At 47.0% G+C, this 22,452-nt stretch overlaps 2 protein-coding genes across 3 annotated transcripts; one reads left to right on the top strand and one right to left on the bottom strand.

Annotated features, from left to right (window-relative positions):
• Positions 1-15,224: 15,224 nt before the first annotated feature.
• On the bottom strand, positions 15,225-18,705 carry LOC123134419 (protein NRT1/ PTR FAMILY 7.3-like). 2 transcript variants are annotated; one of them, XM_044553678.1, is made up of 5 exons: positions 18,340-18,705; positions 17,692-17,775; positions 17,285-17,457; positions 16,944-17,161; positions 15,225-16,866 (listed from the first exon to the last, which is right to left on the bottom strand). In XM_044553678.1, the coding sequence occupies exons 3-5, from the start codon at positions 17,409-17,411 to the stop codon at positions 15,454-15,456; spliced, it is 1,758 nt and encodes a 585-aa protein (XP_044409613.1). In that variant the 5' UTR covers positions 17,412-17,457; positions 17,692-17,775; positions 18,340-18,705; the 3' UTR covers positions 15,225-15,453. The 2 variants fall into 2 exon arrangements, with proteins under 2 accessions (XP_044409613.1, XP_044409614.1); XM_044553679.1 differs by lacking the exons at positions 17,692-17,775; positions 18,340-18,705 and adding an exon at positions 17,556-17,648.
• Positions 18,706-19,081: 376 nt separating this feature from the next.
• LOC123134418 (protein FAR1-RELATED SEQUENCE 5-like) lies at positions 19,082-21,602 on the top strand. Its single transcript, XM_044553677.1, has 4 exons — positions 19,082-19,502; positions 19,722-21,013; positions 21,109-21,170; positions 21,255-21,602. Exons 1-2 carry the CDS (start codon positions 19,110-19,112, stop codon positions 20,325-20,327), a joined length of 999 nt encoding a protein of 332 aa, XP_044409612.1. The 5' UTR covers positions 19,082-19,109; the 3' UTR covers positions 20,328-21,013; positions 21,109-21,170; positions 21,255-21,602.
• The last annotated feature ends 850 nt before the right edge of the window (positions 21,603-22,452 follow it).

The following is a 22,452-nucleotide window of genomic DNA, read 5'->3' as shown; positions in this document are numbered from 1 at the left end:
AATAATTATGACGATATCCAAGGCAATATCATACATAGGCACCACGTCCAAGATTAGTAGACCGAAATGATTCCGCATCTACTACTATTACTCCACACATCGACGGTTATCCAGCATGCATCTAGTGTATTAAGTACATGGGAAAACGGAGTAGTGCCTTAAGCAAGATGACATGATGTAGACAAGATAAACTCACGAACGAATGAACCCCATCTTGTTACCCTTAATAGGAATGGTACATACATGTCCCTTTCTATCACCGGGATTGAGCACCGCAAGACCGAACCCATTACAAAGCACCTCTTCCCATGTCAAGATAAATCAATCTAGTTGGCCAAACCAAACCAATAAATTGCATAAGAATACGAAGCTATATTAATCATGCATAAAAGAGTTTAGAGAAAACCCAAATAATATTCATGGATAGATCTGATCATAAACTCACAATTCACCGGATCCCAACAAACACACCGCAAAAAGTCATTACATCAAATAAATCTCCAAGAACACCAAGGAGAACATTGTATTGAGAATCAAAAAGATAGAAGAAGTCATCTAGCTACTAACTATGGACCCATAGGTCCGTGGTAAACTACTCACACATCATCGGAGGGGCGGCAAGGATGATGTAGAACACCCTCCATGATTGTTTCCCCCTCCGGCAGAGTGCCAGAAAGGGTAGATGGGATCTCTCAAGAACAGAGGCTTGTGGCGGCAAAAAAAGTATTTCGTGGACTCCCTGGTAGGTTTCCTGATTTTAGAGTATTTATAGAGGCAGAGTTAGGTCAAAAGGAGGCTTGTGGGCCCCATTATGTACCAGGGCGCGCCATGCCTAATGGGCCACTTCTTTGTCTTCTCATTTCTTGCCAAAGCTTCCAGGGTCTCTTATTTCCAGAAAAAAATCTCCAAAAAGTTTTGTGGCATTTGGACTTTGTTTGGTATTGATAGTAACTCGCACTGGGCACTAAGTTAGTATGTTAGTTCAAAAAAAATAAAGTTGCTTGTAAATGTACTCCCTCCGTCCCGAATCTTAAAATGGATGTATCTAGAACTAAAATACGTCTAGATACATTATTTCTTCCAGAGGCGGAGGATGGAAAAAAATTAAGGTGTGGCTAAGTCTTAAGGAAAGAATTCTTTTGATGCAAATTGAAAGAGACAATACACATTACAACGAAAAACCAAATACAATGAAAATGTAGGCATGTACTTTTCAATAGAAAAACAACCTAAAATATACCGATAATGGAGTTTTCAATTGCGTCTAGAAGACCCGGGCAATGGCAATGCCCTACCCTCATTCTAAATATCTTCCTTAATTTTACTAACATCGATACATTTTAAGATCTCTCGCCCAATATAATAAAGCATCAAGTCATTAAGCCAACCATCAGGCATCTTGCTCTGCAACTCAGTCTTGATGATTTTCATTGATGAGAAGGCCCTTTCAACTAAGAGCCAAAGCTTTGATACCAATCGTAGGACCTTGAGAAGAGGTGTCTAGAGGGGGGGTGATTAGACATTAAGAGCCAAAGTTGCAGTTTTTAAGTTTCCTTAAGTTTAAGTGGAGTTTAGGCAGAAGTTTAACATACACAATACATATCAAGCAAGCATGCAAAGAGTATATGGGCAGCGGAAAGTAAAGCATGCAACTTGCAAGAATGTAAAGGGAAGGGTTTGGAGGATTCAAACGCAATTGGAGACACGGATGTTTTTGGCGTGGTTCCGATAGGTGGTGCTATCGTTCATCCACGTTGATGGAGACTTCAACCCACGAAGGGTAACGGCTGCGCGAGTCCACGGAGGGCTCCACCCACGAAGGGTCCATGAAGAAGCAACCTTGTCTATCCCACCATGGTCGTCGCCTACGAAGGACTTGCCTCACTAGCGGTAGATCTTCACGAAGTAGGCGATCTCCTTGCCCTTACAAACTCCTTGGTTCAACTCCACAATCTTTTCGGAGGCTCCCAAGTGACACCTAGCCAATCTAGGAGACACCACTCTCCAAGAAGTAACAAATGGTGTGTTGGTGATGAACTCCTTGCTCTTGTGCTTCAAATGATAGTCTCCCCAACACTCAACTCTCTCTCATAGGATTTGGATCTGGTGGAAAGAAGATTTGAGTGGAAAGCAACTTGGGGAAGGCTAGAGATCAAGATTCATATGGTAGGAATGGAATATCTTGGCCTCAACACATGAGTAGGTAGTTCTCTCTCAGAGATAGGATGCTGGAAGTGTAGGTTCAGTCTGATGGCTCTCTCCACGAATGAAGAGGAGGTGGAGGGGTATATATAGCCTCCACACAAAATCTAACTGTTACACACAACTTGCCAAACTCGGTGGGACCGAATTGGTAAACTCGGTCGGACCGATTCAGCAAATCTAGTGACCGTTAGGATTTTCGGTGGGACCGAAATGCAACTCGGTAAGACCGATTCGGTTAGGGTTAGGGCATAACGTAATCTCGGTAAGACCGATTACACAAACTCGGTGAGACCAATTTTGGTAATAAGCTAACCAGAGAGTTGGTCAGGCAAACTCGGTGGGACCGATTACTCAAACTCGGTGGGACCGATTTTGGTAATGAGTTATCCAGAGAGTTTGCATTGTAATCTCGGTAGTACCGATTGCTCAAACTCGGTGAGACCGATTTTGATAATGGACATACACAGAGAGATTACAATCCCATCTCGGTGAGACCGAGATCCCTATCGGTAAGACCGATTTGCTTAGGGTTTGTGGCAGTGGCTAAGACATCCAAACTCGATGGCGCCGGATAGGAAGAATCAATGGGGCCGAGTTTGACTTTAGGTTTAGGACATATGTGGAAGTGGGAAAGTAGCTGAGGGTTTTGGAGCATATCACTAAGCACATGAAGCAAGAGGCTCATTAAGCAACACCTGATCCCTCCTTGATAGTATTGGCTTTTCCTATAGACTCAATGTGATCTTGGATCACTAAAGTAAAATGAAGAGTCTTGAGCTTGAAGCTGAAGCCAATCCTTTGTCCTTAGCATCTTGAAGGAGTTCCCACATCCTTTAGTCCATGCCACTCCAATGTTGAACTTATCTGAAACATACTAGATAAAAGTGTTAGTCCAACAAGAGATATGTTGACATTAATTACCAAAACCACCTAGGGAGCACTTGTGCTTTCAATCTCCCCCCTTTTGGTAATTGATGGCAACATACATCAAAGCTTTAGATAAAGATATAAAGAGTAGCAAGAAAAGCTTTGGAAAGACATGTAACAAGCATAGGCTCCCCCTACATGTATGCAATCATGTGAATGTGGAATGTAGAAGCATCTGAGAGCATAACCATGATAGAGCAGGCAATGTGTTACATGTATCTTGGCCATATGCATGAGAGCAAAGAATGTTAAAGAAAATACCTTCATGCTCATGAGTCCTTCTTGCAAACAATATGTACATCAGCAAGAATTCCTCATACACATGATTGTGATGCATATACTTACCTCGTGGTCTTGAGTTGGCTTAGGATGGAATGAACTTGCGTAAACAAGGTTAGATAACACAGATACATCTACTAGCCAGAGCAAACAAAAGAAACCACAAGAGTACCAAGACTGGGATGACATGTAGAGAGTGAGTACTAAGTACCACATTGGATTAGACATGTCCCCAAGAGTAAAGATATGCAATGAATTTGAAATGATCTCTTTCCCTTAGATGTCTTGCTCCCCCTGAATCTAACATGGGATACTAGGAGAAGCTAGGGAATAGTAAATCAGAGCTGAAAAATCAGAGCTGAAAGATATGAATGATAATCAGAGCTGATGCATGCTAATGCAAATAAGCACAACACATCATATGAACATGTCTCTCCCCTCAAGAAGACATGTGGGCATCTCTCCTCTTGAACACCAAGCATCTGGGATCCTTGAGAAATACTTTCTACTTAAGTATTCTCTCCCCTAGAGATCTCTCTCTCCTTTTGAGGGTCTCTCCCCCTAGAAGGTCTCTCTCCCCCTTTAGGAGATGATCTCTCTCTAAATTATAAGCTTTGATGTTCTCTCTCTCCCCCTTTGACATCAATTTCCAAGAAGGGCTTGATAAAAATGATATTTCTATCTCCCCCTCTGGAATTTGTCATGAATGGGTTTGATCCTTGAGACACAGCACAAAGCAATGATAAAAATGTGATGCTTGTAGAGGACAAGATTCATTGAGTGGAGCTGGATCAGAAGAAACACAGAATAAGTGGCAAACTGTTTTTCCTGTCGTGAAACCGGTGCACCGAGTGGTATGCTTCGGTTGGACCGAAAGGATTCAGTTGGGCCAAAAATAACAAATCGGTGAAACCGAGTTCATCGCAGAGAAAACACTAGTCACCTCAGCTCACTTAGACGAGTAAGATCTCACAAAGATTTTCAAGGAATTCACTGAAAGATATGCAAGGAATTTGATGCAGAAAATGCAGAGCAAACAGAAAGAAATCTAGATGAAGTTTTTTTTAAAGGGGAAACAAATATGCATGAGAAAAATGCAAAAACACAGAAAAGAACACAAGAGAACTTCATCTAGAGATGGTCGGTGACAAAGTCACCTATGTTAGAGTATATTGACTTAGGAGTCAAGTGAGTTCACTTGATCATAGGTCATACTCATCATTTAAGCTCAAAATGGGGTTGCCCTTTTTCGTTTAAGCATCTTGATGTATTCACATCTTGTCGAGTTGTTTTAGCTCATTACTTGGAGTAAAGCTTCTCTAAGATGGAATAACATACCTTGGTTGGCGGTGTTGTCCATGTAGTTGAACTTGTGTTGGTTCCTCAAGGTTGATGTAGCTCATCAAGAATTTGGAGCACCACTTGGAATTTTAGTCCATCTACCTACATGGGTTAGTTCTTTCAAGGAAGAGCACTTGTGTATCCAAGAATGACAATCATGAAGCTCAACATAGAATTTGTCAAAGGATATGTTTGAGTGATTTTGTGCTTCCTTGGCTTCAACCACCTTGTGTAGAGACTTGGTGATGTAGAGATTGCTCAGGATATGAGTAGATCACAATCTCATGGAATTTGATTCCACCAAGTACCTACGTGGGTTAGATAACATGCAAGATACAAATATATCCAAGACATAAGATTTTCATCATAAGAGAAATATCAAGGATTAGTCATAAGCTCATGTCTTGCATGTTTCCAATGGAGTTTCTACTCCAAGTTTGAAGCATCAATGATGTTCAATTCTCCTCTTAACCTGCAAAACACTTTCTCATCAAGAGGTTTAGTGAATATATACGCTAATTGCTTTTCGGTGCGAACATGCTTAAGATCAATGTCTCCCTTAGCAACATGATCTCGAATGAAATGATGACGAACTTTAATATGCTTAGTTTGAGAATGTTGCACAGGATTATGACCAATTTTGATAGCACTTTCATTGTCACAAAGCAATGGAACATGTCTCACATATATCCCATAATCTTTAAGAGTTTGGGTCATCCAAAGTAATTGAGCACAACATGAACCAGCGGCAATATATTCAGCTTCGGCAGTGGATAAGGATACCGAGTTTTCTTTCTTGGAGGACCAAGACACAAGAGATCTACCAAGAAATTGACAAGTACCCGATGTGGACTTTCTATCAACCTTGTCTCCGGCATAGTCCGAGTCGGAATAGCCAACAAGATCGAAAGAGGCCCTCTTAGGATACCAAATGCCAAAGTTTGGTGTATGGATTAAGTATCTCACTATCCTTTTCACGGCCTTAAGATGACATTCTTTAGGAGCAGCTTGATATTGTGCACACATGCACACACTTAGCATGATATCGGGACGTGAAGCACATAGATATAACAATGAACCGATCATAGAGCGATAAACCTTTTGATCAACCGGTTTACCATCTTTGGTCAAGTCAATATGTCCACTAGTAGGCATGGGTGTAGACATACCTTTGCATTCTTGCATATTGAACTTCTTGAATAAGTCCTTGGTGTACTTCGTTTGAGAAACAAAGGTACCTTCCTTTGTTTGCTTGATTTGCAACCCAAGGAAGAATTTGAGTTCACTCATCATGGACATCTCAAACTTCTCTGACATTAGCTTCCCAAACTTTTCACTAAAATGAGGATTAGTCGAACCAAATATAATATCATCAACATAGATTTGGCACACAAATAGTTCTCCATTAACCCTTTTAGTAAAAAGAGTAGAATCAATTTTCCCAATTTCAAAGCCTTTTTCAATAAGGAACTTGGTCAAGCATTTATACCATGCTCTAGGAGCTTGTTTAAGACCATAAAGAGCTTTGTGAAGTTTGTAAACATGATTGGGTTTCTTAGGATTGACAAAGCCGGGAGGTTGCTTAACATAAACTTCCTCCTCAATTTCACCATTTAGAAAAGCACTTTTAATGTCCATTTGGTACAAGGTGATATCATGATGATTAGCATAGGCAAGTAAGATGCGAATGGACTCAAGTCTAGCAACGGGGGCGTAAGTCTCACCATAGTCCATACCTTCGACTTGTGTGTAGCCTTGGGCGACGAGACATGCTTTGTTGCGAACTACTTGTCCATCTTCATCTTGCTTGTTGTGAAACACCCATTTGGTACCGATGATGTTGTGGTTGTTGTCGGGCTTCTCAACCAATGTCCAAACTTGGTTCCTCTAAAAGTTGTGTAGCTCTTCATGCATAGCATTTATCCAATCCGGATCTTCCAGTGCTTCTTCAACCTTCATAGGTTCAATGCTAGAGATGAAAGAATAGTTTCCACAAAAGTTAGCTAAACGAGTTTTAGAGCGAGTGATTCTCCCGGTTTGAATGTCATTGTAGATTTGCTCGACGGGATGATCTTTAGCAATTCTTGCTCGAACTCGTGAAAGCTTTTGCTTGGGTCTTCGTTGAACGTCTTCTTCATCTTGTTCTTCTTCTTCTAGGCCTTCTTCATTGTTGGCGTTTTCGTTCTCTTGTCGTGGTGGAGAAGGAGGTTGTCGACGTTCATCTTGATGCACTTCCTCGTTTTCTTCATCTTGGTGTGTCCCACTTGTGGATGCTTCCGTATCAACTCTTGGTTCACCTTGTCATGAAGTAGAAGCTTCCGCTTGGACGGACGAGGTACTCTCCTTCACCTCCGTTGGACGAACCTTGCCAATAGCCAAGTCTTGAATTGCTTCTGAAGGATCTTTGTCACCTACATCAATTGGCAATTGCTCTACTTGCGAGCCGTTAGATTCATCAAACTTCACATCTACCGTCTCTTCAACCTTTCGGGTGAAATTGTTGTAGACACGGTAAGTGTGAGAGTTTGAGCCATAACCTATTAGGAAACCTTCATGAGATTTAGGAGCAAATTTAGAGCGACGATGCTTATCAAGAATGTAGCACTTTGAGCCGAATACTCTAAAGTATCCAACTTGGGGTTTGTTACTGGTGAGGAGCTCGTATGCCGTCTTGCCGAGTAGCTTGTGTAGATACAAGCAATTTATTGCATGAAAAGCTGTCTCAACTGCTTCTGCCCAAAAGTGCTTCGGCGTCTTGTACTCATCAAGCATCATTCTCGCCATCTCAATGAGCGTCCGGTTCTTCCTCTCAACAACTCTGTTTTGTTGAGGTGTGTATGTAGCCGAGAACTCGTGTGAAATCCCTTCTTCATCAAGAAAGGTGTCCACATTTGCGTTCTTGAACTCTGTTTCGTTGTCGCTGCGAACCTTCTTGATCTTCACTTCAAATTTATTTTGGGCCTTCCTTGCGAAGTTTTTGAAGATCTTTTGGACCTGCGATTTATCATCGAGAAAGAACACCCACGTAAATCTTGAAAAATCATCAACTATAACTAGACCAAAATAATTCCCACCGAGACTCTTGTAAGAGTTGGGACCAAAAAGATCCATGTGTAGTAGCTCGAGTGGCATCCCTGTGGTCATGATGTTCTTCACGGGATGCTTTCCTCCAACCTGTTTACCCGCTTGACAAGCACTGCAAAGTCTATCCTTATCAAATATGACATCGTTAGCTCCAAGGATATGATTTCCTTTAATAAGCTTGTCAAGGTTTCGCAGACCAACATGATCTAATCTTCTATGCCATAACCAACCTTTTGAGGATTTAGCAATGAAGCAAGTTTTAGGTTGAGCCTTTTTAGTGAAATCAACAATGTAAAGATCACCTCTATGAACACTGGTAAAGACCATTTTATGATTATCTCGACGAAACACCTGGCAATCTACTTTAGTAAATAGGACATTGAAACCGAAATCAGCAAGTCTAGATACTGAAAGTAAGTTGTATCCAAGAGATTCAACGAGCATGACATTTTGTATGGAGCTATCATGTGATATGGCCACCTGACCGAGGCCAACCACCTTACCCTTTGACTTGTTACCAAAAGTGACATAATTTCGAGGACTATCATTATCAGCAAGCTCACGAAACATGTCTTTATCTCTGGTCATGTGATCGGTACATCCACTATCAAGAACCCATTCCTTTCCTCCTGACATGTATCCTCGAAGATTTGCCATAAGACCAAAATGTCTCATTGCATCATCAAGATCGAAGTCACAATCATCATCCTCATCATAGTATCCATGTTCAACATCGTCATGTGGTGGATCAAGTCCTAGAGAGGGTGATTCATTAGAATGAGTTTGACAATAATCTTGCTTATGAATTCTTATAGCTTCGGAAATAATATCACTAATAATACTAACATTTCCTTTGGCACGCATAAGGTTTGTAAGCTCAAATAGACGATCACCAAACATTGGATCACTAGTATTCATCTTACTCAAAGCAATAGACTTATGAAGAATTTCATCAAGATTTTTCAAGGAATAATCTGGAAATCGTTCCTCAAGAAATTTCCATATAGTGTAGGCACACTTAAACGTAGGCAAACATCCAATCAAGTTTCTAGGCAATCCTCTAATGATAAGTTCGGCAGTTCTAAGATTCCTAATCATGTCAATTGACTCATCATGGGTAGGATGCATAGGATCAACATATGGTGCACAAGGACTAGCAATGTACTTGTTCAAATGATATTGATTGAAAATAACAAGCATCTCATTTTTCCATTCATGAAAATACTCTCCATCAAGAATAGGCACTCTATGTCTAAGACTCCCAATAGTAGACTCATACATCTTCCTCCAATGGTGATTAAACCAAAGCAATGGAGACCAAAGCTCTAATACCACTTGTAGGACCTTGAGAAGAGGTGTCTAGAGGGGGGTGATTAGACACTAAGAGCCAAAGTTGCAGTTTTTAAGTTTCCTTAAGTTTAAGTGGAGTTTAGGCACAAGTTTAACATACACAATACATATCAAGCAAGCATGCAAAGAGTATATGGGCAGCGGAAAGTAAAGCATGCAACTTGCAAGAATGTAAAGGGAAGGGTTTGGAGGATTCAAACGCAATTGGAGACACGGATGTTTTTGGCGTGGTTCCGATAGGTGGTGCTATCATAGATCCACGTTGATGGAGACTTCAACCCACAAAGGGTAACGGCTGCGCGAGTCCACAGAGGGCTCCACCCATGAAGGGTCCATGAAAAAGCAACCTTGTCTATCCCACCATGGCCGTCGCCCACGAAGGACTTGCCTCACTAGCGGTACATCTTCACGAAGCAGGCGATCTCCTTGCCCTTACAAACTCCTTGGTTCAACTCCACAATCTTGTCGGAGGCTCCCAAGTGACACCTAGCCAATCTAGGAGACACCACTCTCCAAGAAGTAACAAATGGTGTGTTGGTGATGAACTCCTTGCTCTTGTGCTTCAAATGATAGTCTCCCCAACACTCAACTCTCTCTCATAGGATTTGGATCTGGTGGAAAAAAGATTTGAGTGGAAAGCAACTTGGGGAAGGCTAGAAATCAAGATTCATATGGTAGGAATGGAATATCTTGGCCTCAACACATGAGTAGGTAGTTCTCTCTCAGAGATAGGATGCTGGAAGTGTAGGTTCAGTCTGATGGCTCTCTCCACGAATGAAGAGGAGGTGGAGGGGTATATATAGCCTCCACACAAAATCTAACCGTTACACACAACTTGCCAAACTCGGTGGGACCGAATTGGTAAACTCGGTCGGACCGATTCAGCAAATCTAGTGACCGTTAGGATTTTCGGTGGGACCGAAATGCAACTCGGTAAGACCGATTTGGTTAGGGTTAGGGCATAACGTAATCTCGGTAAGACCGATTACACAAACTCGGTGAGACCAATTTTGGTAATAAGCTAACCAGAGAGTTGGTCAGGCAAACTCGGTGGGACCGATTACTCAAACTCGGTGGGGCCAATTTTGGTAATGAGTTATCCAGAGAGTTTGCATTGTAATCTCGGTAGTACCGATTGCTTAAACTCGGTGAGACCGATTTTGATAATGGACATACACAGAGAGATTACAATCCCATCTCGGTGAGACCAAGATCCCTATCGGTAAGACCGATTTGCTTAGGGTTTGTGGCAGTGGCTAAGACATCCAAACTCGGTGGCGCCGGATAGGAAGAATTAGTGGGGCCGAGTTTGACTTTAGGTTTAGGACATATGTGGAAGTGGGAAAGTAGCTGAGGGTTTTGGAGCATATCACTAAGCACATGAAGCAAGAGGCTCATTAAGCAACACCTCATCCCTCCTTGATAGTATTGGCTTTTCCTATAGACTCAATGTGATCTTGGATCACTAATATGTAAAATGAAGAGTCTTGAGCTTGAAGCTGAAGCCAATCCTTTGTCCTTAGCATCTTGAAGGAGTTCCCACATCCTTTAGTCCATGCCACTCCAATGTTGAACTTATCTGAAACATACTAGATAAAAGTGTTAGTCCAACAAGAGATATGTTGACATTAATTACCAAAACCACCTAGGGAGCACTTGTGCTTTCAGAAGATCTCCGAGGTGCCCTAACCATACATGGCGGCCACCACCAAGAGAGAGTGCATGCTTTGCAAGATTGTGACCTTCAAAGTTTGAGCTCCTAAACTCGTGACTGAAATTACAAAAATCAAAAGACGATGAATGATCTAAGATTTCGCGTATGATTGCTCCATAGCTGGGAGTATTCTTCTTCTGGATATCTTCTATGACACCTTTGCAGTCCGAGGCCACGTGAATGCTCCTTAAGTAAAGATCATCAGAAAGGGCAAGTGCCTCACGCACAACCAGTGTTTCAAGCACTTGAGGATCGGCAAGATGTCGAAAGGCTAGCACTGAAGCTCCCAAAAAACTGCCCGTTGCATCACGACTAATGGCTGACACTGCCCCATACCCTCCATGACGAGAAACCGCCGTGTCTACGTTTACTTTTGCATAGTTCACCACCGGCGGCTGCCACTGCGTCGGCCTGGATGTCTTTGCGGTAGTCATCTTTGTCTTCAGTGTATGGACTTCCTGTAGCTCCAAAATCAACCTTGTGATAAAGTCGCTAACTGTCACTGGTCATTGGAAGATGGCCACGTGAATCGCCTTGTGCCGCGCGCTCCATATTGCACATACCGTAACAATTGTCCTCACAAAGTCTTCCTTGTTCATTATTTCATGTATGTGAAACAGCCAGTCCTTAGAGCATTCATGAGAGCATTCCTCCTGTGCTAGGGTTTCGACTAGGTGTTCTGGAGCAAGCGCCCAGACACTGCTTGACATCGGGCAAGTGAGGAGAGCATGCATCCATGTGTCTCCTACTCCACATAGGTTGCAGCTAACTTCTGATGACATGTTGCGGTGGTTCAAGAGCTCGCCAGTTGGCATGGACTGTCTCGCTAGTCTCCACATGAACATTCTGACTTTGGATGGAACTTGTATATGCCAAATGCTGCTCCACTGCTTACTCTCATGCTGGACATGCTATGAACCTTCTGTTTCGTTTAACCAAGCTTCTCGATGGATTTTTGTCCTTAGTATCATAAGATATGTGCTCCCAATGCTGAACTTTCCATGGTTTTCTTCATGCCAGCCCCAAAAATCATCAACTCGACGAGTGCCTCGACCGGTTGTTGCTTCGTGCGTGGGCGCTCGATCGATTCCTGGCCCAACTAGCTGGATGCGTCGGCCCATCATCTCTCCTTTTAAGGTAAAACTGCTAGCGATGCAAACCAACTAGGACGCGGCCCGGATGTAACATACATATGTATACAAACTGTTTTTGCTCGGAATCAAGGTATGGAGGCTGCTATACCCTGCCCACTGGAGGCCGTCGCCAGTGACTTCTGTGACGAGTAATTTCAGAAGGAGGGAGTTTCTCTTGACTTTGGATGCATTGAGAGCACATGTGTGATGTGAACCTTGTTCATTAGTGTTGTTAGAAGGGAGAGAGGGATTGGTGGAATTGCTCGTTGTATTACTTGAGCCTCGTGGGCATATATATAGGAGTACAATGATCTACTTGGAGTACAAGACAAGCCAGAACAAATCCTAGTCTATCTCATCTTTCCTAATAATCAATATACTCAACATCCCCCCGCAGTCACAACGGTAGCGACGCAAACAGTGAGACTGGAGAAGAATCCAAAGGCAAGCCGACAGACACAACCCCCCACAGTCGTAACGGTCGATGCATCGCGGAGTCATGGCTAGAGTGGAAACCGACGAGGTTGCTCAAGCAAGGCGGTAGCCCTTTGTGTCGTTGTCGAGGTAGCCGAGAGCGTGGGTGGTGGAGCCGTGGTCGAGGTAGCCGTGCAAAGAATGTCGTGGTCGATGTGGAGTCGGGGTGGCCGGTGTCGAGGAAGTCGCCGTGGAGCCGCGGGCGCAAGGAGGCACCGAGTTAGTCATGGTCGCAGTGGTGTTGAAGTAGTGGTGCGCCAGGAAGTAGATAATGTTGATGACGCGTCGCGCCGGGGTTGCCAACCCCGGGGACACATCATAGACGAAGGCAGGCGTCGGTGTTGCTAGCACCGGGCATGCATAGACGGACTAGGACGAAGTTGACGAAGCACCGCACCAGGCTTGCCAGGCCCGGGGACACATCGTGGACGAAGGCACGCGGTGGTGTTGCCAGCACCGGGCATGCATAGATTGAGACCTGCACGAGCTGTATGCCATGTCGAAGAAGTTGGAGAGGCCAGTAGAGAAGGACTCGACAACGGTTGCGGCGCCAATCGGCGCGGGGCCAATGTCGCCCACGGTTGTCAGAGTAGATGAAGCGGTCGGGGTAGATGACGGCAACGCTGGCGACGGGCTGGTGCTGGACAAAGATGAAGGGAGGTGGACGGGAGGCGGCGGCTATGGGGGTAGCAGCGGCAGCGGCCGAAGAAGAGCGGCGGTGGCGGCGGCTAAGTTAGGAGCGTGGCGGCGGTGCTCGAAGTAGGTGAGGAGAACACAACAGCATGACGAAGACCGGCGCGGACGGTGGCGTTCCCGCGCCAAGGGAGGCGGCGCGACGCATACCACGGGAAGTCGAGGCGTAGTGACGGCGGTGGACCGCGGGCCGTGGCGCTACGGCCCGAAGGGGCGACGCAGCGGCGGCGGGCAGGTCAAGGCGACGGAGGAAGACCTCTGGGCGGCGGCAGGGACCGTGGGCCACGGCACGATAGCCTGAAGGGGCGGCGCAATGGAGAAGCGCGGGTCGGTGCAACCGCAGGGACGACCTCGGGACGGCGGCATGGACCGCATGCCACACTCGCTACGGCCCGACGGGGCGACGCAGCGGCGGCGCGAGGGTCGGTGCTACCATGGGGACGACCTGGAGCGGATGGCCTCGGGACGGCGGTGGACCGCGGGCCGCGGCACTACGGACCGAAGGGGCGACGCAGCGGTGACGTGGGTCGGTGCAGCCGGGAGAAGAACCACGGGGCGACGGTGCTGCGGCCCGATGAAGCGACGCAACGGTAGCCCGTTGCTCGATCGGTAGAGGGGCGCGCTGAACTCGGGACGGTCTTCACGGGGCATGCGGAGGCGCGCGCCACCGACAGGCCAGGTTGGTCACACGGCGTAGATGAGGCGGATCGCGGCGGCGGGCGGGTGATCAATCCGATCGCGCGTGAGGTCGGGGACGCCGCTCGGTGGAGACAGGGTGGCGGCGGAGTCCGAGATGAAGCCGACGACAGCGGGCGGCAGGGCGGCTATGATTGGCCGCCGCATGGCGCGAGGCCGCCGGGTCGGGGTGATGCAGGAGTCCCGGTCGGAGCAGGGCGGTGACGGCCGGCGTAGATCGACGGGCGGGCCGGCGCGCGAATAGTGGCGGTGAAGGGCCGCCACATGACGCGAGGCCGCCAGGTCGGGGCGACCGGCGGGCAGACGCGCAGACGACGCGCGAGGCCGCCGGGTCGGGGCGACCGACAGGCAGACGCGCGGACGACGCGCGGGGCAGGCTTGTCGGTGAAGAAGCCGGCCGATCGCGCCGGGGTTGGAGTAGAGGCGCACGGGGTCGACGGCGGCGGTGAGCGACGCAATAAGATTAGATCGGAAAATCAAAAAGAAACCGCCGATCAAGATGACCGGTGGAAGAGAGAAAACCCCGGAGCAAGGGTTCGGGAAAAGGCTCTCTAGGGCAGCCGGTCAACACGATCGGCGGACGAACCCTAGGTACGGGCGGCGCGGCCCCCGGCGGCGGTCATGGAGGCCGACCGCCCTGGAGCGGCGCGCGGGTGCGGAAGCGGCGGCGGCTAGGGTTTAGAATCCGGAAACTGATACCATGTTAGAAGGGAAAGAGGGATTGGTTGAATTGTTCGTTGTATTACTTGAGCCTCGTGGCATATATACTGGAGTACAATGATCTACTTGAATTACAAGACAAGGCAGAACAAATCCTAGTCTATCTCATCTTTCTTAATAATCAATATACTCAACAAGTGTTACCTGTCTTGAGTTTTGTTTTGTTCTTTGTGATTTCTCCTTTGCCACCTCCAAATTGTGAAGATTGGGACAACCCAATGGCATTGCCCTGCATCAAATAGCATGGGAGGAACCGAGGAAGCACCATAAACAGATACTTGTAGTTCATCACTCTACATCAACCATAATCCTCCCGAAGAACCTCTCGAAGAACTACAATATTGGGTACCAAGCATAGCTGATCCATGCACCACCAAGTTCGCCTCTACTAGGCAATTCTCAAATCTCATCATGAAAAGAACACAATCTTGATGTAACGCAACAGCCTCATCCGGAGACCGGATATTACGTCCGGTTTGCGTAGTGTTGATTAGCGCCAGGAAGTCCGAACTGATCACCACTCTGTTGCATCCCAAATTGCTTGGTATCGTCATCATAATCCCGGTAAACTTGCTTCCTTTTGATCGATCAAATTCAGAGAGTGCGTGTCAGGAAATTTGCTTGACATGGACCATGACTCTTGGATACATTTCTTCAAGCATAAGAACTCTCGGTCTTGGAGTTGAAACTAGGACAGAAAGCAACATGGGCCTATGCAGCAAACACAGGATGACATACTTATTATTTTTACTACGGGAAAGCGCATCGGCAGCCCAGTACGTCGGCCGAACCAATAGCAAGCCCACTTATAGATACCTCAAAGGTACGAAAAAGGCCCTAAACATGCACCGGCACCTTTCCCTTCTCCTCGTTGCTGTCGAGCTTGATGCCCTTGTACCACATCGCGCAGGCCACGTACACGGCGAGGTCGACGAGCGAGAGCGCTGCGAGGAGGAAGTAGAACCTGTCGAGGTGGCCGGAGTTGAGGTTACCCGGGATCCACCCAGGCCTCTTGTCGCCGGCGGTGAGGCTGGTCACCACGCTGACCAGCATGATGCTCACGTAGTTCCCGAGCGAGATGGACGCCATGCACAACGAGCTGCCGAAGCTCTTGACGCCGTCGGGCGCCTGCCCGTTGAAGAACTCCAGCTGCCCAACGTACATGAACACCTCCGAAGCCCCGATCAGCGCGTACTGCGGCACCTGCCACAGGACACTCAGGGAGCTCGGCTGGTCCGGCGCGGCCACCCGCTTCAGCCGCTCCACCTCCACGACGCCTGCCACCACCATCGCCCCCATGCCGATCACGAGCCCGACGCCCATGCGCTGCAGCTCGGTCAGCCCCTGCGGGTTCCCGGACAGCCTCGCCATGACCGGCACCAGCACGCGCCGGTAGATGGCGATGAACGCCAGCACGCTGAGGATGTCGAACACCGACATGCTCGCGGCCGGCACGTGGAACGACCCGATGTTAGTGTTCATGGTGGTCCCTTGCTCCACGAACAGCGACGCCATCTGCGTGAAAACCACCGAGTAGACGATGGTGCACATCCAGATGGGCAGCATCTTGAGGATGCACTTCACCTCCTCCACCTGCGTCACGGTGCAGAGCCTCCACGGGTCCTTTATCCTCTCCGGCTCGCAGTAGTCCTCCTCGGTGACCGTCGCGGCCTTGTCAAGGTACCTGAGCTGGTCACTGTGCATGATCTTCCGGATGCCGGATTCCTTGTAAGACTCGTCGCCGTCCAGCTCGTGGAGCAGCTCGCCGCGGGTGGACGCGTGGTCGCGCCACTTGCGGCACGCGGCGACGAGCACCTGCGCGATGCGGGTGAGCGGGTTGCCGGTGGGCTTGAAGTAGCGGTAGTTGGGGGTGCCGAGGAGGAAGAGCACGAGCGCCAGCGCCGCCGCGCCCGCCGAGACCCAGAAGCCCATGACCCACTGCCCGGCGTCCTCGTAGTACACCAGCACCGTGTTGGAGAAGATGGAGCCCACGTTGAGCGCCAGGTAGAAGTAGCTGAAGAAGGCCACCTTGGAGCGCGCCTCGTCGGGGTCCGTCTCGTCGAACTGGTCCGAGCCCAGCGTGGCGATGGACGGCTGGTACCCGCCGTTGCCGAACGCGATCATGTACGTCGACAGGTAGAAGAGCGCGACCCCCGCCGTCGACGGCGGGTCGCAGTGCGTCTCCACGTCGCCGCACCCAGTGGGCTTCACCAGCAGGAACCACGACGCCAGTGACAGTATCACAAGTCCCTGGTCATCAGAAGTTCAGATCAGAACAATCCAAAATAGAATAAGCCTGTATTACGATCGATTTGAGCTGAGCGTACCGTGACATAGATCATCTGGAAGATGGCGCAGGTGATGTAGCGGCCCCAGTAGGAGTCGCTCATGAAGGCGCCGATGAGGGAGAAGATGTAGACGGTGCCGGTCCATTTGCTGATGCTGTTGGCCGCCTCGGCGTTGTCCTGGTGGAGCACCCGCCGGAGGAACACCACCAGGTTCACCCCGACGCCGAAGAAGGCACACGTTACAAGCGCATAGTTAACTGCATCATCACCAACAGCACAAGAAATCTCGATCAGAATCCAGATCCAGTTAACTCATAGACAAAAACAGAGTGTCTGTGGCATATGATCGAAGAACAACATCAAATAAAGCAAGGCTTTACCTAGCAGCAGGATGGAAGATCTCCATTTCCCAGTGTTTGCTTTGACTGCTGAGTTTCCTCGCCTGTCCGTCGACCCATCTTCAGTGATGGGCGATACGCACTTGGGATCCACGGTCCTTGGAGCCATTGCCTTGATCGTCCGGTGAATTCTCTGAACCTTCTTCACCTTCCGGCTGCTCCATCACAAAATTCAGAAAAAATAAATTACGAAGATAATCCTTGAGATTCCTAACCAATACTAGTAAGTATTCTTTTTCTGTATTTTACATACGCTCTAATCGGTTGGCTGCGGTGTAGATGCAGTCCTGCTTATCAGTACTTATTTTATACGAAATGTTGGCGTGCATATTGCAACATTTTCAGCGTGCAATCATACTATAAATATGTGATGCCCACACGATACGCACCTTGTTTGTTTTGTCCGGTCCTGCAGGAAGTTTCGCCGATACTTCTTTGTGTGAGGCTTGAAAAGGCGGCCAGATTAGTTCAACCTGCGAGTACAGCTCATGTCAAGGATGAAACCATGTGACCACTGCCAAAGTATACTCCATTTCTTCTCTTTTTGTTAAGAAAAAGACACTATATCGACCTAACATGATCAGTTTGTTTAGCAGATCAGACAAAGTGGAGACGGTGGCGCGCTTATCGCCATGCACTGTCTGATCTCCGCTCAGAAGCGTGCATACTACCGGTACTTCTTTCTCTTTTTTTCTGAAGAAAAAAACACATATATCCATCCAAGACTACATTTAGGGGATGGTATATAGCATAATCCTGTGGGGTCCCACGTGTGGTACATGCATAGGATCCCACCTCTCTTCAGAGCGGTGAATAGAGTTACTCCTATATGCTTTTGCACAGCACAGCAGCGCTCGAATCTAGCGAAACCAGTCCATCGGAGAATGGTGAAATGAAGGTCAAGATCGAGACGAAAGGAAGCAGTCACGCATGAGCTGACGTCGCCGCATGCATGATGGTACACCGTACATGTACTCACGGTAACGAGGAGACAACATCGGTCATGCACTGCACATATGTATACTAATACCATATACCTTCGTTGATGAAGCCTCCGGTACAGGAACGCAGCTTCTTCTCCGGCGACGGGGACGACGAGCGCTTCACAAAGGAAACGACCACGGCGCCTAAGACGGGGACGAGCGCCACCTCTAGCCCGGACGACACCTCGACGACGAAACCGGGCAGGCCTCCAGACATTTACAGGGCAAAACCGCACCACGTACGGCGAGTTCGCCGGCTTCTTGCTTGCTCTCACCGGCAGGCGAGCAAACGGAGACGGGGAAGAAGGAGCTAGGGAATGGGTGTGCTTGTGAGGTGAGCCGGGGGTGGGGTGGGCGCGTATTTATGGGCGCGCGCGGCGGCAGTGGTGCGGTGCTCACCGACTGGGTGGAGTCGCGGTGTTGGTGACTAGTACGTTTTGGTTTTCTCCTGCGGGGGAAAGGAGCCGGCCGACACAATGTGGCAGCGTGCATGGCCCGTGACAGCTGGTTTCTCGACTACTTTTCCCGGGGAAGAAAATTTCGTGGACACCGGCTGCAAAGCCCATTCTGTGCGTACCCCTGCCCAGATTCGTCCACGTGTCCCCTCCTTACATCCGACCGTCGCCGTTCGTTCTGATCCGTTCGCTCCTTCCGTCGGCTCGGGAGCGCTCGCTCGGCTCCAAATACGTGCGATCCCGGCTCCCTGGGCTCCGCTCGGCTGCAAAAACTGCAGGCAATCAACTCCCGTCGTTATGCCTTTTCAATCAGATACGCATACTTTTGATTGATAGCATCTGCTTCCCTTGAATAGCGGCGATCTGATCATGGCAGATGAGACTGGTGGCGGCCGCGGGAACCCTGGTCCGGCACTCAATCTGTCGGGGGAGAGCACAACCATGTTTGCCTCACGCCCAAACGCATCGTCATCCTCTCCTTCGCATGGCCGCATCAGCCTAGAAGGATATTCATGGCCGCCGCAGTTTGAAGCTGCAGTACCATCGAGAAGGACGGGAGCGGCCATGACGAACCACGGTGGCACTGCCGACGACTTGTCCCGCATAAACCTTGCGGATAAGAATGGTTGTGCGCACGCCATGAACTTGCAGGCCCCACGCTTCATGTCAGGAGGAGGATTCCGGGAGGATACGACCACCGCCATGATAGGAGAAGGAGCTCAGCAGGACGACGGGGTCGCCGGTGTAGAGCAAAGAATGCAGGTACGGGTTGAAAAGCGATATCCTATTCAGACAGTCGGCATAAGATCATCGTACTCTAGTACTGTACTATGCACTGATTACTTGGCAAATGACTGCTCAAAATTAATATGTGTTCTTCAGTAAGCTTAGGAAAATAAATTCATAAAGTGCATGAGAAAAACATTTTCCCACATCACATTATGGTAATATAAATTTAACTCTGGACTCATTGTACGGCAGGCTATTGATAAAGTTGGACAAACGTTGATTGTTCCAAAAGTTGGATTGGCTTTCGATTCAGAGGACAGCGCTTATGATATGTACAACGCATATGCCGTCAAGGTTGGGTTCAGTGTCAGAAAAAGTCACACAAAGCGACGAGGTGATAAAAGTATATCTCAAAAATATATAGTTTGCAGTAACGAAGGCCATCGAGAAATCCAATCATCTAAGGACACTACAAGGACAGGTTGTGAGGCTCGTATTCAGTTTAGTGTCAACAAGGATGGTATTTGGACAGTGCAAAAGCTTATAACAGAGCACAATCACTATCTTGCTAGTCCCAATAAGGTGCACAAGCTGAGGTCCCAAAGACGTGTTATAGAAGCGGATAGGCATCTAATTGGCCAGATACGGGAAGCCGGGATGAAGCCATCCCAGGTATATGACTTTATGGTAGCATTTTACGGAGGACCCGACAAAGTACCATTCTCAAAGATGGACTGCAATAATGAGATTGGTCCCGAGCGCAAGAAGTATTTAGAATCAAATTATGCACAGACACTGTTGGAATACTTGAAAAATAAGCAAAGAGAGGATCCTACATTTTTTATGCCATTCAGATAGATCAAGTTGATGGCCAGATAGCTAATTTCTTTTGGGCAGATGGTCAGTCTATCATGGATTACGCATGTTTTGGGGATGCTGTATCATTTGATACCACTTTTCAGACTAACAAGTTTGAAATGCCTTTTGCTCCATTCGTTGGTACCAACCATCACAAGTAGACAGTAATTTTTGGGGCCGCGCTGATATTTAATGAGAGTATCGATTCATTTGTTTGGCTCTTTGAAACATTTTTAACAGCGATGTCAGGCAAGCATCCGAGCACTATTTTCACTGATCAGGACAAGGCCATGGACGGAGCAATTGCATATGTGTTCCCAAATACAAGTCATCGGCTTTGTTTGTGGCACATTTATCTTAATGTTGCAAAACATCTTGGGCATGTAATTCATGAGCATCCTGAGAAGTTTTTACCTAATTTTAAGATATGTGTCTATGAAGATAGGTCAGAATTTTACTTCAATAAAAAATGGTTTGAATTGTTGGATCAATACAACCTTGAGGACAATGAATGGATGAAAAATCCAGCGAGGTTCCGCTAGTTTCGGCTGAGTGTACTACAAACACAATAAATGGTACAATATCATTCAGAGTTCCTCAGGTGGTGAAAGGCGCAAAGCGTAAACGGGCAACCATCTCCCTCGAAAAAAAGAAAGGGAAGAAAAATAAAAGTGCTAAAAAGAAAGGTACCGATCCTACCCATTCTAGCAAGCCTTTTTCCATTCTATACTTCTATTGTTAATCCTTTTAGTTTTCTTTCAATTCTTATGTCTGACTTTAGGAGAAAATCAAAAAAATGTAGTACAGAATAGGGATGACGGCATTGATCCGAAGGAAATGATGGTAAGCCATTTGACTCAGAGTCAGTATCCCCTTTTCATATTTAACTTGCATGTTTTATGAACAATTTCATATTCTATGATACAGGATGTGAATGCTGGTAGTATTGACATTACTAATACCATGCCAAAATTTTCAAATGATGTCTATGGGCGATCTTCGATCATGGCTGCACCGTTGATCCAAGGCAGATACGCTAATGCCACAATGCTAACCTTTGCAAATGATTTGTATGGGCAACCTTCAACCATGTCTGCTCCATCTATCCAAGGCGGATTTACAAGTCTTTTACTTGGGGTTGAGCAGGATGCCACATTGTCCTCAACTGCTAGAAAGTTACCTTTTGATGATTAGTATTACGGGCACCCTATAAGGAGTACAACTTTTTTGATGTCATTTGGTGTATCTATGAATTATAATTGATGCACTGTAGTAGACTGAATTTTGTCTTCATTTAGAATGTTTTGGTATAACTTTGTACTACACTGAGTATGGTTTTTCATCATTTCTGGATTTCTGTGAGATTGCATTGATTATGCGACAGAATGTGTTAAGTGTTAAATCTTGATCAAGGCCGAGCACCTGCGATAGTTTCAGATTTTCAGACCTCTGATTTAAATCTTCGAGGCCAAGCACCTCATTCATATATATCTTAGATGAAAAAAGATAGAGTGTACAACTGTACATTATAGTTGGAAATTGTCAAAGAGAGCAATCAGCTATATACTAGTACACGATTTGTCATGAAGTCTACTCCAGATTTGTAATATCTCAAAATCCTACTTTTAAGTCTACTCATCAGGAATTATTGATGTTGTTTCCATGGCGTCAGTTGTCTTGTTCCAGCGGTGTACTTCGGGGTCTTCGTCCAGTAGAATGATGGCGAAGCATGACTGCTGCATGAGTAGGTGACCTCCTGTTTGCTCTTTGTTCCCTTTTCTACCATCTTAGCTAGTTGGACCAGGGGAAATCCTTGCCAATTTGAAAACTTCTCTTTCACGACTGCAAAGACATGCACAAATCGCATTGAATTATTAGCATGTGAGTTTGGTCAGATAGTTGTCAGACGTATAGCAAAATAATGTACAGTTCGTCCTCCTGTAAGATAAACACCCTTCAGTCTGAAACTACACTTTATTTACTCTGAAACTAGTGATGCAATTGATTTTGTAACTCGACTGAGCGACTCAAACGATCCGATCAAGTACGAGCTTGCTAGGTTGCACTTCGTTCGTCCCAGTTTAATCAAACCTCTTATCTGAAGGAGCTAATTGCATGCTAACAG

This window comes from Triticum aestivum, chromosome 6B, assembly GCF_018294505.1.
Source record: "Triticum aestivum cultivar Chinese Spring chromosome 6B, IWGSC CS RefSeq v2.1, whole genome shotgun sequence".
Classification (NCBI taxonomy): domain Eukaryota; kingdom Viridiplantae; phylum Streptophyta; class Magnoliopsida; order Poales; family Poaceae; genus Triticum; species Triticum aestivum.
Note: the sequence above shows the minus strand (reverse complement) of the source record. Positions and strands in the feature narration are given on the sequence as shown.